At 42.2% G+C, this 19571-nt stretch overlaps 1 protein-coding gene across 2 annotated transcripts; it reads right to left on the bottom strand.

The window, feature by feature from the left end:
* Nucleotides 1-3387: 3387 nt before the first annotated feature.
* On the bottom strand, nt 3388-18784 carry tlr18 (toll-like receptor 18). 2 transcript variants are annotated; one of them, XM_021559175.3, is made up of 4 exons: nt 18551-18763; nt 7921-8922; nt 6521-7703; nt 3388-6321 (listed from the first exon to the last, which is right to left on the bottom strand). In XM_021559175.3, exons 2-4 carry the CDS (start codon nt 8913-8915, stop codon nt 5833-5835), a joined length of 2667 nt encoding a protein of 888 aa, XP_021414850.3. In that variant the 5' UTR covers nt 8916-8922; nt 18551-18763; the 3' UTR covers nt 3388-5832. The 2 variants fall into 2 exon arrangements, with proteins under 2 accessions (XP_021414850.3, XP_090052933.1); XM_090196807.1 differs by lacking the exon at nt 7921-8922 and having other exon boundaries at nt 18551-18784.
* Between the last annotated feature and the right edge of the window lie 787 nt (nt 18785-19571).

Raw genomic sequence — 19571 nt, 5'->3', positions numbered from 1 at the left:
ACCACCTCTTCTAATTAGCTATCGAAGCATCTCCTAACATTTGTGTGTAATAGTGTTGTAACTGAAAAATACTGTCGGCTGCAACTGTGTTAAAAGCGGTTTAAACAGTGTACAGTAAGTATTTGTTTTGCATTTGTGAAATTATTTTGATGTGAAAGTGAAAGGCTTTATGTTTCCAAAACCGTATCGCAAGGGAGGATTGTTAACGTTTCTAAATGTTTAAACAGAGCGTCAGGATTGTAATTCACATGGAGCCAGCTGTGTTCCATACCATCTGCTGAGAACCCAAGACGGGGACCGACTGTAAGCAGAGAGAAAGAGGCGAAGCAAGAGGTTTTACTCTGCTCAAAATCTGTCCACAAAAAATAATCCCCCGAATTTATGCACAAACTGACAGAAACCGTCTCAGGGAAGCTCATCTGCGTGCTCGTCGTCCTCACCAGGGTATTGATCTGACTGCAGTTTAGCGTTGTAACCAACTTCAGTGGGGAAATGCTCACCTTCGATGGCCACTAGCACACTGGAGAAGTGTGTTCTACAAGGAAGAATTCCTGTTTCAACTGTACCGGGCAGATGGCAGGCGTGGGCGAGCGGTTTGCTGACGTCAACGTTGTGAACAGTGCCCCATGGTGGTGGGTGGCTTATGGTATAGGCAGGCATAAGCTTTGGACAACTAACACAATTGCATTTTATCAATGGCAATTTGAATGCACAGAGATATCGTGACGAGATCCTGAGGCTCATTGTCGTGCCATTCATCCGCCACCATCACCTCATGTTTCAGCATGATCATGCACAGCCCCATGTCGCAATGATCTGTACGCAATTCCTGGAATGTCCCAGTTCTCCCATGGCCTGAATTCTCACCAGAGATGTCACCCATTGAGCATGTTTTGGATGCTCTGGATAGACGTGTACGACAGTGTGTTCCAGTTCCTGACAATTACCGCACAGCATCTTCGCACAGCCATTGAAGAGGAGTGGGACAACATTCCACAGGTCACAATCAACAGCCTGATCAACTCTATGCGAAGGAGATGTGCCACACTTCATGAGGTAAATGTTGGTCACACCAGATGTTGACTGGTTTTCCACTCCCCTACCTTTTTTTTAAGTATCTATGATCAACAGATGCATACCTGTATTCACAGTCATGTGAAATCCATAGATTGGAACATAATTCATTTATTTAAATTGACTGATTTCCATAGATGAACTGTCAAATCTTTGAAATTGTTGCATGTTGTGTTTATATTTTAAGTCAGTGTAAATTGAATCCTAATTTAGGGGATAGGCGTACATTAGCCATGGGATATGACAGTACATTAGCCATGGGATATGACAGTACATTAGCCATGGGATATGACAGTACATTAGCCATGGGATATGACAGTACATTAGCCATGGGATATGACAGTACATTAGCCATGGGATATGACAGTACATTAGCCATGGGATATGACAGTACATTAGCCATGGGATATGACAGTACATTAGCCATGGGATATGACAGTACATTAGCCATGGGATATGACAGTACATTAGCCATGGGATATGACAGTGCATTAGCCATGGGATATGACAGCAGCAGGTCAGATATGTATAGGCCTAATACAGTATGTTCCATACATTCACTCTCTCTCTCACACCATTGTCCCTTGCTGGGCACCCAAAATGGTTTGCCAGCATTTATCACCTCAAATGGCATCACATGGAAATAATCTCCCTCTGTATGCTTCTGCGCTCATATCAGACGCTAACTACCATATTCAAATCAGCTGTAGCCGATGAATGAGCCATCTTTCATCACACATGCTATATTCTATGAGACTGTAATTCATTCATATGCTAATGTACACGTTGACATACAGTGTCTGTCCTTTTTCAAGATTACATGCTCTTATGCCACGACTATGGTAGATTAGATAAACACACGCAATAAAACAAACACTACTTCAGAAGTATATTTGCAGAATACAAAACCAAGGGGTCAATTAAGTGATAATGCCTGAGAAGCCGTGGTTTATAGGATATCTTGGCAAAGGTGCTAGGCCTGATATGTGTTAACTGTCCATGTTGTCAGAATACAGACCTCTGTCATAAGTATTCACATGTCATATACTTTGTGTTTTACTTTGTAGGCTATTCTTTGTGTTTTACTTTGTAGGCTATACTTTGTGTTTTACTTTGTAGGCTATACTTTGTGTTTTACTTTGTAGGCTATACTTTGTGTTTTACTTTGTAGGCTATACTTTGTGTTTTACTTTGTAGGCTATACTTTGCTTAACCTTCCAAGATTAGACAGCTCCAGGACAAATACTGTAAGTCTGGTGGAAGTCATTCATCGAGGCTTGGCCATGTCGAGGCCACAAAAGCGGGCTGTGCAGAGTGCGTTTCCGAGGTGATCTCACTTAAGTAGATGTCAACCTGAGTGACCCGGAAAAAGAGCACTCACCTTTCCCTTTTGTGTGGGAAACTAAAGCCACCGTCTCTCATTACTGTGCAAAGAAGCATAACCAACTGTTAGAATCTCTTACAGCCTGTGCAATCTTCAACTTAATCATACCTTCAATTATCTTGTTGATAAACACAGTTCACACGGATTATTCCAGAACACTGAAAATACAGGTAGAAATGATAATGCACATGGGATTGAAAAATGCATAGAGTGATACCATGTTTTCTTCTTATGTTCTGTGCTCAGGTGGCGATTTCTGTAAATAACCAGCACATAATACATTTTGATTTAGTCTGGGTAGCAATTTTCAAATTTAACAATTGGAAAAACACAAAAGGAGACGTACTAGAATAGGAACAGCCATATTTAATACTGTACATCAAATCAACGTTCAAAAATTTGGATATTGAATCTGGAAGCATTGCAAGATATCAAAATTGTATAAAATAAAAATATACACCCAGATAGTAATATCCCATGCGAAAGGATCTCAGCATATTCTTCCCAGAATCGTTATTAAAATCAATCTGAACTTCCTGTGACCCCTGTGGCATTATGTCATGTTTGTTGTCTTGCTGGGCATATAACTACAGGCAGATGCTGTTTGTTATATCATGTCTGACATCTGCCAGTTTCTGTGATATAAGTCGGATCTCTTCCTCAAAACACACACACACACACACACACACACACACACACACACACACACACACACACACACACACACACACAAACACACACACACACACACACACACACACACACACACACACACACACACACACACACACACACCAACTAAATGTGAAAATGTAAAAGGGTGTCATCTATTGTTTCACAAAGCAGCCCTTCACACTGATATTGTAACACAGAATTACACTGCATTTTAACACATCCCTATTTCTAAATACCCACTCAACAGTCAAGTATAAAACACACCACTGTTTTATTAGAGTTATTGGCTTAAATTCATTTGCATTAGGCAATATGTTATGATAAGCAATTAACTCATTTGTTATTTACTTAATTAGTAAATACCATTCACATTAACAATAACATTCACATGTACATTAAAGCATGTAAAGAGTATAGAAAAGTAAAACATATTTAGGAAACTATATTTCATTATTATAATGTATTTTGTATATTGTTTTAAATATTTGGATCACATTTTTCTCAAAATTACTGGACATGAATACATTGCATAAGCTACATTTTTCATTCTAAACAACTGTCATTTAACATGCAGTCCCCACTGGTTCCCTCTTTCATATGAGATTTGTGGCTTGCATACCCAGAGCAGATTCTACATGGCATGTGTATGTGGCACCTGCACATAAAATGTAATTTGCTTTGAATTAAAGTGTCTGCTAAATGGCATCCATTTTGTGTTACAGTAATTGTGATCAGTGGCCGAGTGGTGTTGGGAGTGTAACCACGCTGCATGACACCTGTCACCACATCTTCCTGGCACCTTGCTTGTTATCTCAAGTGTGACACGGGAGATCCCATTTGAGCTGTTGAGTTTGTGGTCTTTCAACACCTGTCAGCAGGGCCCTTGGCCTGGGTCGCTTAGAGAGCACATGGGGCAGAGAGCTTACAGTGCCTATAGAAAATGTCTACACCCCCCTTGAATTTCTTCACATTTTATTGTGTTACAAAGGGGATTTCAAATTGATTTAATGGTCTTTTTTTGTCAACGATCTACACAAAATACTCTATCAAAGTTTTTTTTAGCATAATTGAAAAATAAAACGTTCATGCACCTTGATTAGATACGTTTTCACCCCCTGAGTCAATACATGTTGGAAACACCTTTGGCAGTGATTACAGCTGTGAGTCTTCTTGGGTAAGTCTTATACGAGCTTTGCACACCTGTATTGTGCAATATTTCCCCATTATTCTTTTCAAAATTCTTCAAGTTCTGGGAAGGTGTTGGGGATCACGGCTAGAAAGTCATTTTCAAGTCTTGCCCTAGATTTTCAAGCAGATTTAAGTCATCTGTAACTTGGCCACTCAGGAACATTCACTGTCTACTTGGTAAACAACTCCAGTGTAGATTTGGCTTTGTGTTTTAGGTTACTGTCCTGCTTCAAGGTGAACTCCTCTCCTAGTGTCTGGTGTAAAGCAGACTAGCAGGTTTTCCTCTACGATTTTGCCTGTGCTTAGCTCCATCCTGTTTCTTTTTATCCTGAACAATTCACCAGTATTTGCCGATGTCAAGCATACCCATACCATGATGCAGCCACCACCGTGCTTGCAAATAAGGAGGCAGTTACTCAGTGATTTGTTGTGTTGGACTTTCCCCAAAGATAAAGGCTTTGCATTTAGTCCAAAAACTGTATTCCTTTGCCTTGTTTCTTTTTCTTTCAGTATTACTTTAGTGCCTTGTTGCATACATATGCATGTTTTGGGGAAAATATATATTCTGTGTATTTGTATTATTCTTTTTCTCTGTCATTTATTGTGAAGTCACTACAATGTTATTGATCCATCCTCAGTTTTCTCCCATCACAGCCATTGAACTCTGTAGCTGTTTTAAAATCAGCAATGTCCGCATGTTGACATCCCTAAGCAGTTTCCTTCTTATCCTCCAGCTCAGTTCAGAAGGACGACTGTTTCTTTGATGTGTCTGGGTTGTTTGATACATCCTCCACAGCATACTTATTAACTTGGCCATGCTTAAAGATATATTCAATGTCTGATTTGTTATTGTTACCCATCTACCAACCACTGCCCTTCTTTCAAAAGGCTCCTTGGTCCTTGTAGTTGAATCTGTGCTTGAAATTCAAGACTTGACTGAGGGACCTTACAGATGTTGTGTGCGTGTGTGTGTGTGTGTGTGTGTGTGTGTGTGTGTGTGTGTGTGGGAGACAGAGGAAAGGGTAGTCATTCAGAAATCACATCAACCCCTATTATTTCACAGAAAGTGAGTCCATATAACTTATTATGAGATTTGTTAAGATTATTTTTACTTCTGAACTAAATGCAACGACCATATTTTAGTTATTTAAATTGTGTTCATTTGTAAACATTTGTATAACTTTTTTTTCACTTTGACATTGTGGAGTATTTTGTGAAGATCAATGACAAAAAAAATACAATTAAATCTATTTCAATCCCGCTTTGTATCGCAACAAAATGTAAAGAGTTCAAGGGGGAGTAAGCACTGTACATGTCAGAAGGGTGGGTGGCAGACGGATCGTGTTATTCACTGTCATCATTATGAAACACTTGCTAATGCTACAAGCAGCTTGGAAAACACATTATCTGCCACAGCATGGCCAAGAAGTCACTCAAGCTCAGCACTTCAGAGAGAGATTGGTCTTGGGACACTTTGCACATTACAAGCTACATGCTTGGCTTATTTTGTCTCATGCCACGGCTACAGGGATCAGTCTTTGCCCACAAAACTCTGCACTTCTCACTGAAAGATTTTTGATCTCCCGAGGAACTACTTTGTGGAGCTCTGCTTCTCTGTCTAAATTTGGCATAGCTATCGCTGGCTTCTCATCCTCTAGAGGAATCTCTATCACAGGCACAGCGCCAACTGAGGATACACTGCTGCTCCTACCACTAAGAGCCTGCTCTCTAGTCACTGTGGGCTTGCCCAGGCAGCTCCTAAGTTGAGCCCAGAAGAAGGTCTGCTGCTTGGCTTGCTGGGGCCACTCTAGGTACGTTTTGGTGTTCAGCATCTTCTTGAGCTTACAATACTTGCTGGGCAGAGATTCAGGGTCGATGGGTTCTTTAACCACCAGAATAACATCGCTGAAGGTCTTGCCGATGGCTCTTTGCTGGGCAAAGTAGAGCTCGTAGTTGCACCAATCGCTGTTCACAAAGTGGTGTGACAACACAAATATGACCTGGATTTGGAAACAAAAAATTCAGAGGATAGGGTGTATTCATTTAGGCAAATGCACAGTGCAGGAATTAGGATACAAACCTAAACAAAACATACATCTGACATTTTGGGTTGTTCAATTGACCTTTTATATTCAAAAGTCTGTTACTATTTATTTGTTAAAACACCTCTAACTTGTCTTCGTGGGTCCTCAACCTTACCTTTTCGCTGCTCTCAATATTTTCAATGATGTTGTCGATTATCCATTTTCCTGGCATGAAGTCTCTCTCATGGATACAGAGTCGGTAGGGGGGCTTGCTGTTCTCCAAGCAGGGCAACAACTGGTCCCTGACCCAGTCTGCATCTGGTTGGCTATAGGAGATGAATGCATGGTAAGCATAGATTTGTGATTTTCCAGATGTTCCTTCCTGATGAGCCCTGTATTTGGCTCTGAGGATCTGATATGTGGCTTTAATGTACCAGGGAACATTGAATATGTAGCATATAAGCATCAACACTAAAACCACAGCAGCAGTAGTAGCCACACAGATGATGATGACCAGTCTGATATCGCAGGCCACGTGACCCGGGAAGAAATTTGCCACAGCGGTATTGAGCAGGGCCTCTGGATGGTAACACTTGTAGTTCTCTGGCCAGTCAGTGATGGTGACTTTCCCCTTGGAAATGGTGTCCTGGATGAAGGCGTGGAGGTCGCATGTGCAGTGGAATGGGTTGTTCCCTGCTGTCAGTCGAGAAAGCTGGGTCATGTCCTGGAAGGAGCCCATGCTGATGAGCCCAAAGGAGTTCCCATCCAGAGCCAGTGACTGCAAGGAGCAACTTCTCCACCCAGAGGGGATGAACTTGATCTTGTTCCCATTGAGCAGGAGCTCCTTGAGGCTGATGGTTTGTTGGAAGTAGGCCATGTCCAGCTGGTCCAGGTCACAGTACGAGAGGTCCAGGAATTGTACTGTGGTGGGCAGACACTGGAGGGCACCACTTTCGAATCGGTTGTGGTGAGCGATCACCTGGGTGATGTTCTGCATCCAGTTACAGTTGCGACTCTTCTCAGCAGAACCCAACATGTTGTGGCTGACATCCAGGACCTTCAACTGTTTGAACTCCCTGGTCAGGGAGGCTAAGTCCTGAAGGCTGGTCAGTTGGTTGGTGCTGACATTGAAGGAACGAAGAGCTGGCATGGTGCCCCTGTAGTCGCATCTCTGGTTGAAGAGGATGTTGTCCTGCAGGCGGTTGTTTGAGATGTCCAAAACCTCCATGCCTTCCATATTAAGCCAGGCATCGCAAGGCACAGATTTGAAGTTGACATTCTGAATGGACAGCAGTCTGACTTTGTTGAACCATGTGAAGCGCCAGTCGAATCGCAAAATATCTGGATTGCTGATGTGCCTGAGGAGTAATGGAGACAAAACATGTAAGCATGAAAAAAAACGTGGTCAAGATGATAACATAATTGGTACTTTCACACTACATAGATATAGAAACAGATTTCAATTGATGAAAAAATACACTTGTGACTTTGAACCTGTATTTGTTTTTGCATCTTCTGGGTAGAAATGTCTGCATAGTGCTTTTGTAATAGAATAGTAGAATAAGATATGCTTACCACAGATTTAGTCTACTCAGAGCAAGATATTTGATACTGGAGTCCAAGCCATTATCCACAAAGTTGGGCGAGCGAGCAAAGTCAATGTATTGAAGTGTCAGACGTTTAAGGGGGGTGATCTGTAGATTAAACAGAGCCATCCTCATAAGGTTCTCATTGAATTTTCCACGGTGAAAGATGAGCGAATCTACTTTGATGTCTTGCAAGCCTCTGAAAATATCCTCATCTCCCAAGTAATACATGAACTCAAAGAGGTTCCTGAATTGGATGAGACTGAAAGTCTTGTTGGCCAAGTCTCGTAGAATCAAAGGTAGGAAATTCGGCTTCTGATCTATGGCCATGTCAAAACCCATTCTACCTGTCTGGATTACCTTCAGACTACCCGGTTCATAGTAACTGATATTTGATGAAGTTTTAATGGCAAAGTCCTGCAACTGAATGTTCCTCAATGCCTGGAAGTCCCCTTTCCTTAGACCCTTGACCAAGGGGCCGCCCATGGACAGGGCCTTAAGGTGGGTCAATCTGGAGAAAACATCAGCTGACAATGTAGCCTGGGTGTAAAGGTTATTCGACATAAGGAGTTCCCTTAGATTAAAGAGGTCCTGCAAGGCGTTGGCAGGGATTTCCTCTAGGGAGTTGTTAAAGATGTTAAGATGCTCCAGGAGGGGGTTGTTGTGGAAGGCACGGTCCTCAATCACAGAGATGTTGTTGAACTGCAGCTCGAGGACACGAAGATGAGGTAGGCGAGAAAAGTAATTAACATGAATGGTATGAAGTTCATTGTAGGAGAGATCTATCCTTTCAAGCGTGGAAGGGAGGTGCTTCCATGGAACATGATCCAGTCGCTGACCAAGGCAGTTTGCGGAGCGACCAGAGTTGTAGATTTGACAGGGGCCTCTCTTATCATTCGAAGCAGGGGTTGGTGAGGCAAGGATCACAAGAAGTGGTGGACTAAACCACACAAAACCCAGTAGAATCATCGTGTGTATGTACATTTTGGATCTGTAAAGGAATGTAAAAATCTGTCAAGTTTAACAAATGACAAGATTGCATTCTATTGCATTCTCTAGGTCTTTATCATTTGAAGTTTGACTATAGTCTCCTCTTTACGTCCTTCAATCCTCAATTACAACTAATAATAGGGAGGGAGAAAATGGATTTCACTCTGATGTTACCCAGTATTTATGTGTCTGTGCCCAACATTACCCACACATTTCTGTTTCAAAGCCAAGAGAAGGGATTTGTGAAATATCGCCATGACACTCTTATCTATGGATACATGTTTGGTTCTACAGCTGCACCATCGAGAGCATAGTTGCATCACTGCCTGGTATGGCAACTGCTCGGCCTCCGACAGCAAGGTACTACAGAGGGTAGTGCGAACGGCCCAGTACATCACTGGGGCCAAGTTTCCTGCTATCCAGAACCTCTATACCAGGCGGTGTCAGAGGAAGGCCCTAAAAATTGTCAAAGACTCCAGCCACCCTAGTCATAGACTATTTTCTCTGCTACCGCAGGGCAAGCGGTACCAGAGCGCCAAGTTAAGGTCCAGGAGGCTTCTAAACAGCTTCTACCCCAAAGCCATAAGACTCCTGAACATCTAGTCAAATGGCTACCCAGACTATTCACATGCCCCCCCCCTCCACACCACTGCCACTCTCTGTTGTCATCTATGCATAGTCACATTAATAACTCTACCTACATGTACATACTACCTCAACTAACCGGTTCCCCTGCACATTGCCTCTGTACCGGCACCCCCCTGTATATAGGAGATGGCGTAGCAGTCAGACGTCTTGTCGTGTCGTGTCCCTTGTATATATTGTTTTTTATTTTTATTTTTTTACATATTTTTCTTCGCATATCTTTTAAAACATTTTGCTAAACCTCAACATCTAAATACTCTCCTGCAACCCGCCTCACCCAATGTAGCGCGGATCTGCTTTTTTTTTCAAAAGTATTTTTTCTAAAGTATTTATATTTACTTCGGATCCGGAACCCCCTCAACTGAAGCTAGCCAGCTAACTACCAGCTATCAGTCAGCAAACCATTGCTAGCGGTCATCAGCTAACCGGTCATCAGCTAACCTTTAGCTCGGAAAGCTCTCGCCAGTTCGAACAACGCGACTCTAACCAGAGCATAACGGACCTATTATTTTTATCCCCGGATTCCCACCGCAAACGGAACATTTTTCAGCTGGATCTTCACAACTAGCTAACCGCAACCCCTGATGATTACTCCTGGCTAGCGTTTCCATCCGCTTAGCTTGAAGCTAGCCCGGCCAGAGCTCCTGTGCTACCACCGAAGCATACTCCTGGGCTACAATATCCCGACCCACGACCGGTCTATCGATGTCACCGCATGAGGAGGCATAAACAGACTCACCCCATCGCGACGTCCCCCAAAGGCTAACTTTCTAGCCCTTGCTATCTGCTTGCTTGCTAATTCGGCCTGCTAACTGCTAGGTTGTTTAGCCCCGGTCCGCTAACTGCTACCTTGTTTAGCCCCGGCCTACTAACTGTTAGCTTGTTAGCACAGGCCTGCTAACTGTCTGAATCGCCGCGTCCCAACCACTCACTGGACCCATATTTACTTTCAATCTCTTTTCGATTTTTAATTCGATTATACCTTCCGGTAACCTGCCTCACCCAATGTGATACGGAATCGCTATTATTTTTAATTTTTAGAACACATTCAAGAACCTCCAGAAGCTAACCAGCTAACTAGCTACAAGCTATTTAGTCATTGTTAGCCACTGCTAGCGGCTTTTACCTTCTGCACAGCCAGCCAGTTTTTTTAACCTGGATAATACTCGCCAGTCTAGCTTCCCTGCCCCATCCACCGCTGCCCCCTGGACACTGATCACTTGGCTACATAGCTGATGCATGCTGGACTGTCCATTAATCACGGTACTCCATTCTGCTTGTTTATGTTTTATCTGTCGGCCCCAGCCGCACTCAGGCTCTGTGTGTAGTTAATCCGACCCTCCCTGCCTAGTCAACGCCATTTTACCTGCTGTTGTTGTGCTAGCTGATTAGCTGTTGTTGTCTCACCTACTGTTTTAGCTAGCTCTCCCAATTCAACACCTGTGATTACTGTATGCCTCGCTGTATGTCTCTCTTAAATGTCAATATGCCTTGTATACTGTTGTTCAGGTTAGTTATCATTGTTTTAGTTTACAATGGAGCCCCTAGTTCCACTCTTCATACCCCTGATACCTCCTTTGTCCCACCTCCCACACATGCGGTGACCTCACCCATTACAACCAGCATGTCCAGAGATACAACCGCTCACATCATCACCCAGTGCCTGGGCTTACCTCCGCTGTACCCGCAATATATTCTACCATGCCCAGAAATCTGCTCCTTTAATTCTCTGTCCCCAACGCTCTAGGCGACCAGTTTTGATAGCCTTTAGCCGCACCCTCATACTACTCCTCCTCTGTTCCGCGGGTGATGTGGAGGTAAACCCAGGCCCTGCATGTCCCCAGGCACCCTCATTTGTTGACTTCTGTGATCGAAAAAGCCTTGGTTTGTCAACATCAGAAGCCTCCTCCCTAAGTTTGTTTTACTCACTGCTTTAGCACACTCTGCTAACCCTGATGTCCTTGCCGTGTCTGAATCATGGCTCAGGAAGGCCACCAAAAATTCTGAGATTTCCATACCCAACTATAACATTTTCCGTCAAGATAGAACTGCCAAAGGGGGAAGAGTTGCAGTCTACTGCAGAGATAGCCTGCAAAGTAATGTCATACTTTCCAGGTCCATACCCAAACAGTTCAAACTACTAATTAAAAAAATTACTCTCTCCAGAAATAAGTCTCTCACTGTTGCCGCCTGCTACCGACCCCCCTCAGCTCCCAGCTGTGCCCTGGACACCATTTGTGAATTGATCGCCCCCATCTAGCTTCAGAGTTTGTTCTGTTAGGTGACCTAAACTGGGATATGCTTAACACCCCGGCAGTCCTACAATCTAAGCTAGATGCCCTCAATCTCACACAAATCATCAAGGAACCCACCAGGTACAACCCTAAATCTGTAAACAAGGGCACCCTCATAGACGTCATCCTGACCAACTGGCCCTCCAAGTACACCTCCGCTGTCTTCAACCAGGATCTCAGCGATCACTGCCTCATTGCCTGTATCCGCTACGGAGCCGCAGTCAAACGACCACCCCTCATCACTGTCAAACGCTCCCTAAAACACTTCTGTAAGCAGGCCTTTCTAATCGACTGGCCCGGGTATCCTGGAAGGACATTGACCTCATCCCGTCAGTTGAGGATGCCTGGTCATTCTTTAAAAGTAACTTCCTCACCATTTTAGATAAGCATGCTCCGTTCAAAAATGCAGAACTAAGAACAGATATAGCACTTGGTTCACTCCAGACCTGACTGCCCTCGACCAGCACAAAAACATCCTGTGGCGGACTGCAATAGCATCGAATAGTCACCGCGATATGCAACTGTTCAGGGAAGTCAGGAACCAATACACGCAGTCAGTCAGGAAAGCTAAGGCCAGCTTCTTCAGGCAGAAATTTGCATCCTGTAGCTCCAACTCCAAAAAGTTCTGAGACACTGTGAAGTCCATGGAGAACAAGAGCACCTCCTCCCAGCTGCCCACTGCACTGAGGCTAGGTAACACGGTCACCACCGATAAATCCATGATTATCGAAAACTTCAACAAGCATTTCTTAACGGCTGGCCATGCCTTCCGCCTGGCTACTCCAACCTCGGCCAACAGCTCCGCCCCCCCCGCAGCTACTCGCCCTAGCCCCTCCAGGTTCTCCTTTACCCAAATCCAGATAGCAGATGTTCTGAAAGAGCTGCAAAACCTGGACCCGTGCAAATCAGCTGGGCTTGACAATCTGGACCCTCTATTTCTGAAACTATCCGCCGCCATTGTCGCAACCCCTATTACCAGCCTGTTCAACCTCTCTTTCATATCGTCTGAGATCCCCAAGGATTGGAAAGCTGCCGCAGTCATCCCCCTCTTCAAAGGGGGAGACACCCTGGACCCAAACTGTTACAGACCTATATCCATCCTGCCCTGCCTATCTAAGGTCTTCGAAAGCCAAGTCAACAAGCAGGTCACTGACCATCTCGAATCCCACCGTACCTTCTCCGCTGTGCAATCTGGTTTCTGAGCCGGTATCATAACCGCCATCGATAAAAGACAGTACTGTGCAGCCGTCTTCATTGACCTTGCCAAGGCTTTCGACTCTGTCAATCACCATATTCTTATCGGCAGACTCAGTAGCCTCGGTTTTTCTGATGACTGCCTTGCCTGGTTCACCAACTACTTTTCAGACAGAGTTCAGTGTGTCAAATCGGAGGGCATGCTGTCCGGTCCTCTGGCAGTCTCTATGGGGGTGCCACAGGGTTCAATTCTCTGGCCGACTCTTTTCTCTGTATATATCAATGATGTTGCTCTTGCTTGCTGCTACACCATTCTGTATACTTCTGGCCCTTCCTTGGACACTGTGCTATCTAACCTCCAAACGAGCTTCAATGCCATACAACACTCCTTCCGTGGCCTCCAACTGCTCTTAAACGCTAGTAAAACCAAATGCATGCTTTTCAACCGTTGGCTGCCTGCACCCGCACGCCTGACTAGCATCACCACCCTGGATGGTTCCGACCTTAAATATGTGGACATCTATAAGTACCTAGGTGTCTGGCTAGACTGTAAACTCTCCTTCCAGACTCATATCAAACATCTCCAATCGAAAATCAAATCTAGAGTCGGCTTTCTATTCCGCAACAAAGCCTCCTTCACTCACGCCGCTAAACTTACCCTAGTAAAACTGACTATCCTACCGATCCTCGACTTCGGCGATGTCACCTACAAAATTGCTTCCAACACTCTACTCAGCAAACTGGATGCAGTTTATCACAGTGGCATCCGTTTTGTCACTAAAGCACCTTATACCACCCACCACTGCGACCTGTATGCTCTAGTCGGCTGGCCCTCGCTACATATTCGTCGCCAGACCCACTGGCTCCAGGTCATCTACAAGTCCATGCTAGGTAAAGCTCCGCCTTATCTCAGTTCACTGGTCACGATGGCAACACCCACCCGTAACACGCGCTCCAGCAGGTGTATCTCACTGATCATCCCTAAAGCCAACACCTAATTTGGCCGCCTTTCGTTCCAGTTCTCTGCTGCCTGTGACTGGAACGAATTGCAAAAATCGCTGAAGTTGGAGACTTTTATCTCCCTCACCAACTTCAAACATCTGCTATCTGAGCAGCTAACTGATCGCTGCAGCTGTACATAGTCTATCGGTAAATAGCCCACCCATTTTTACCTACCTCATCCCCATACTGTTTTTATTTATTTACTTTTCTGCTCTTTTGCACACCAATATCTCTACCTGTACATGACCATCTGATCATTTATCATTCCAGTGTTAATCTGCAAAATTGTAATTATTCGCCTACCTCCTCATGCCTTTTGCACACAATGTATATAGACTCTCCTTTTTTTCTACTGTGTTATTGACTTGTTAATTGTTTACTCCATGTGTAACTCTGTGTTGTCTGTTCACACTGCTATGCTTTATCTTGGCCAGGTCGCAGTTGCAAATGAGAACTTGTTCTCAACTAGCCTACCTGGTTAAATAAAGGTGAAATATATATATATATTTTTTTATTGTTATTTTTTACTGTTCCTCTTTAATTACTTGTTACTTTTATCTCTTATTCTTGTCCGTATTTTTTTTTAACTGCACTGTCGGTTAGGGGCTCGTAAGTAAACATTTCACTGTAAGGTTGTTGTATTCGGCGCATGTGATAAATAAAATGTGATTTGATTTGATGTTTACATCCATGTTTACCATCACTGTCTTGATTATTACAGGTTGAATATTAACATGCTTGCATGGGAGAATGGTCCAACAGTGTGCATCTTTCAAGTTAGGCTTTAGTGTAGAAGTCAGCAAATTATTAATAATATAGGCAAAAAGCTACCAGATGAAGAATACCAACAACCAATAATTTCCTGCCCATTATGTATAGTTCTCTCTTTGTGGGCAATACAATGAGGAAATGTATGTTAGTTCTGGCATGCACATCACCTGATCTATTGACTTAGTTCAGACTACTGTTGTGGTGTTGGGAAGTGAAATGCTCAAATTTCCATAGCAAAACTAAAAAAGGATATATGCAATTCTAGGGGGCTATTTCCAGGACCCAGATTTAAACCTATTTATGGGCTAAAATGCATGCTCATTGGAGAACCTTTAAAGTACATTTAAAGATACATATTTTAAAAACGTTTAGCTGTACCTGTTAGTGGAGGGGATGCTGGTATCTGTTCAAGACCAGCTGACGTGTTGATATGCCTTACACAAGGGACTGAACTGCTTCATCCCCCTTGACTGAGATGAAAATCCTCTTGCAGACTAATTGTCATGACTGAATGTTTCTACTAACCCTCATAAGACACAGTACTCTGCCCATGGCTGTTAAGTACAGTCCCCCAAGTCCTCATAATCCTTTATTTATACTACAAACCAACGGTAACTCACTGTTTTGGCATTACCTTCACGTGGGAAATATATCAAGTTTTTTTACCACACCACAAATAGTTTTAGTAAAATTGTATCCAGTGAGTGACAAGAAGGGTGTAAACATGTATGTAATGAATAAATATTGACTGGCTTCAGAATTATTGCTTCATTATATTTACACCTGACTTATCAGCCAACACTTTCCTCGCCAATATTTAAGAAAATTGATATCTGATTGTCGTGGATGACATATTCTGACATCTCATCAAAGTGAACCAGTGAACCCTTTGACTGTTGTTCTATAGGCCAATGGATCCCAAACTGTGGGGCGCGCTCTCTAGGGCAAACAAAGTCCGGCTTTAAACTTACTATTGAAAGTTGTAATAGTAGAATGCACAAGGTGCAATTTCAAAATTGGGTAGTGGGTCATCACTTCTGCTTTTAATGTTAGTTGTAGCATACCTTAGAGAGCTATTTACAACTTGTCAGAAATGACCAGATCAGCTAGCTCATGTCAGCTAATGTTTTTTTATGTCGTTTTTGCAGCCCATAAATATTGTTGTCATTTTTTTGTCACTGCAATATAAGATGAATACACATTAGACATGGCAAAATGTATAGAATTGCAAGTAAATTAGCTTTAAAACTGCAAAATGTTACTTGCACCCCATGACAAAATGTGTAGAATTGCAGGAAATTAGCTTTAAACCTGCAAAATTCTATTCACCAACAAGAGGGCTTTGAACAGTTGTGTCATGAACAGTGCTTGTGCCCATAGAAATAGACGTGGCTATTCGTGGGACGTGGGATGTTCCCCAATGCTGGAAGAGGGGCCCCGAGTGAAAAGGTTTGGGAACCCCTGTTATGGCCAACAGTAAGTTTGGTATTCTATCAATGTTTTATGATATTTTGAATAATTCCAACTGATGAAACATGAAACAAAAACATTTTATTTTCAGAAGCCATTGCTTTTCTCAGTAAAGATTCTGGATTTGTTTTATTTTTTATCTGTGGCATATTGCATTTTCTGATAACAAAATGTCTAAGGTATTCCATTAGCCTCCACTTTGTTTACGGTATACATTGGGTGGCATATACTTAGGCTATGGAATGCTTCCTGGAGACTAACCCTTTCAAACTTCAGGTCAGAGTTCTGCTCTCCATATAGAGGTAAATATTTAGGTAATGAATGCCTTCTTTCTGCTGGAGGGGTTAATTTATGATGTTTATAATTCATTGGTCAGTCTGTTAGACTGCTGTCTTTATCTTGATCTTGACCTCTTTTTCTGAGGTGCATCTCCTTCACTGACATTCATATCTGTCAGGGTTCCTTGACTCGTAAATATTTCCTTACTATGTGGGGTTGTTTTGTAATTTAACATAGAGGAAATATGCCCTTCTATGTTTCTATGGGTGTAAAAAAAAATAAAAAATAATCATAGCTTTATTTCACAATGGTACCTACTGTACCAGTAGTTTAGAGGAATCAGTTCTCTAGCCAACACTGATAGTTATTCCTACAAATTAATGAAAAAAATATCAACTATGTCATTAATATTGATTCAGTAAAATGCCTTACATGAATATAACCCCATTACAAAATAATAACCCAATATAATGACCAAAATAAAGCATAGGCCAATCATGAAATGGTTCAATATAAGTATTACCAATCTTATTGTTATTGTACCAGGAACTCAGGAAAGGTATTCCTCCTTTAAAATCTGCTTAGATTAACACTAGACCTTGCGTAGTGATTAAATCAATATCAGCCAACTATAACTGAGTGATTGATTAATGTCCCACGGACCAATGTCAGACCGCATGGTAACTCATAAATATGAAGCAATGAGTGGCTGATGAGAAGGGAAGGATTTTTTTACCGGAAAGTAGGAGGAGCTTCCTTCTAAAGCTGGTCTCTATTTACTTAAAGTTATTGCTTACCACCCGGTCAGAGCAGTCAACCCTGAGCTATGTGCCTCTAACCTACATGTTTAGAGTATTAATAGGCTACATGAACTCTGTTAGTTAGCCTGGTTAGCCATCAACTCACTGGTTGTGTGCTTCTGAATGTCTAATATTGGGATCAGATGACTTGCCTACCCAAATATGTGTGATTTACACTACAAATACAAAAGTTCACTTTTGATTATTAACTACAAATGAGTGACATACAGTACCAGCCAAAGGTCTGGACACACCTATTCATTCCAGGGTTTTTCTTTATTTTTTACTATTTTCTACAATGTAGAATAATAGTGAAGACATCAACACTATGAAATAACACATATGGAATCATGTAGTTACCAAAAAAGTGTTAAAACAAATCAAAATATATTTAATATTTGATATTCTTCAAAGTAGCGACCCTTTGTCTTGATGACAGCTTTGCACATTGCTCCCAGGTAATGACTTGCCCCAAAGTATTTTGTCATGGTACTGTCCGTTGTCTGATTGCCTGACACACATAATGTTAACTGACTCTGACTTGAGCTATAGTTTTTACAATTATATTTAATTTTTTTTTTCATACAGGTTAGTCTCATTGACAGAATCTGTTTTTCAAGAGAACTGGTCAAAGGTCTTCAATATAAAGTTGTACCCTGACACATTAACATGAAATACATATGTGATAAAATGTCTCAATTGCACAGACTGCACGAAACGATGGCCCTCACCTGAGTCCTTCAGTTAGTTAGCACAATATTAATGGAGTCAAACGCACCCTCATCCACCTGGCAGATCACTGTTCCTGGACTTGAGGGAAACATTTGACAGAGCAAAGCTCATGATGGTGACTCCTTCTATAATTGCAGTGTGGTTCTATAATTGTGTTTTACAGCCTGTCTAGACATGCTTACTTGAACTTGTTTGATTTCTCAGTCACTTAAACAGTTCAAATTTGCATATCTAGATTTTTTTCCCTTGATGCCCGACTGCCCAACAACCCTTAGCGCAAAAACAGTTACTGCTAAAATATTTGAGGTAATGTGAATCTCAAAAATATCTACATATGTGAAAATGGCTGGTGCTATCACCATCTCCCTAATGTGAATATCTTCATACTGCTAAAATGATCAACATTTTACATTAAGTAGTCAGACAAACTCTCAGAACTCACCTTAAGATGAAATATTAGTGAACCAATTCAGCCCTTCAGTTACCAGTTTTCAACAACACATTAACATGTGTTGTCAGTGACTGACCGTGAAGGAAGAAGACCAGCCCTTTAAGTCTTATTTTCCACATTGCTCTGTATGTAAGCGCTCAGGAATGTGGAATGTGGGGGATAAAGCCATTCCCTTTCCTGCAGGCAGTGCTTGACTTGTTCAGGAGCCTACTGAAGCTGAGTACCGGCACCTCAAATGTTCTACCGTATCTCATAGAATATTAGCTCAAAAGTATTGCAGAGCTCCTGCACCTAAATATAACAGGTACCTGCACCCAAAATGAGTACCGGCACCTATTTCAGTCCAAGTCAAGCATTACTGCCAGGGTTTGCAACCTTTAATTGCATACGATGTCTTTTGAGGTGACGGTGGGGAAAATAAGATGTGGGTCCATCTTGTGCAATAGTACATTGAAATAGTTTTGTCTCTGTTATTATTCCACCCTGGGTATTCTGACACATTGGAGAAAATGCTAAGTCAGATCCTTCAAAGATCATAGTTAAAACCTCTCTGGCAATTATATTGATTTAGTGAGACGTGTCATTAGATATACTTGTATTGGGGTTGTCTTTGCACCGAGGAAAGCTTGAACCTTATAAAATGAATGATTAATATACTGTTATGTTTGTATGTGGCAGGGGTTTTGATTTTGTTTCGTGTGGCTATCTCTGGCAGTCGATAAGTTAGCCTGTCTGTTATTGAATAAGATTAGTTGTTTCTCTTCTTCATTCCGAATAGGAAACTAACTTCATGAGAAATGGATAGAAAGGATCTTAATGGAAAAGAGAGGGGGATGGGGGTTTGTCGTGGGTTGTATTTTGGGAGAAATAAATATGTTCTTCATTATGGTTGCCTCCGTTTGTTGGTGGGTGTTAAAAAGTGAATGACAGCCCATAACAAATGCAAGCTGTCTTGTAAGATCTTGTTATTAATCATAAGTGATCCATCACCATGTCAAGCCAAGTTTCCTTT

Source organism: Oncorhynchus mykiss, chromosome 2 (assembly GCF_057628025.1).
Source record: "Oncorhynchus mykiss isolate SJ-2025 chromosome 2, ASM5762802v1, whole genome shotgun sequence".
Classification (NCBI taxonomy): domain Eukaryota; kingdom Metazoa; phylum Chordata; class Actinopteri; order Salmoniformes; family Salmonidae; genus Oncorhynchus; species Oncorhynchus mykiss.
The sequence above is the reverse complement of the archived record's forward strand: the minus strand, read 5'-3'. Positions and strand labels throughout refer to the sequence as shown.

Bases quoted from the DNA above. Each gene is read 5' to 3' on its own strand.
- tlr18 (XM_021559175.3), bottom strand. From the start codon at position 8,915: ATGTACATACACACGATGATTCTACTGGGTTTTGTGTGGTTTAGTCCA. The intron at 7,704-7,920 runs GTAAGCATATCT...ATTACTCCTCAG, and splicing joins CTGAGTAGACTAAATCTGTG to GCACATCAGCAATCCAGATA. The intron at 6,322-6,520 runs GTAAGGTTGAGG...TTCCAAATCCAG, and splicing joins ATATTGAGAGCAGCGAAAAG to GTCATATTTGTGTTGTCACA.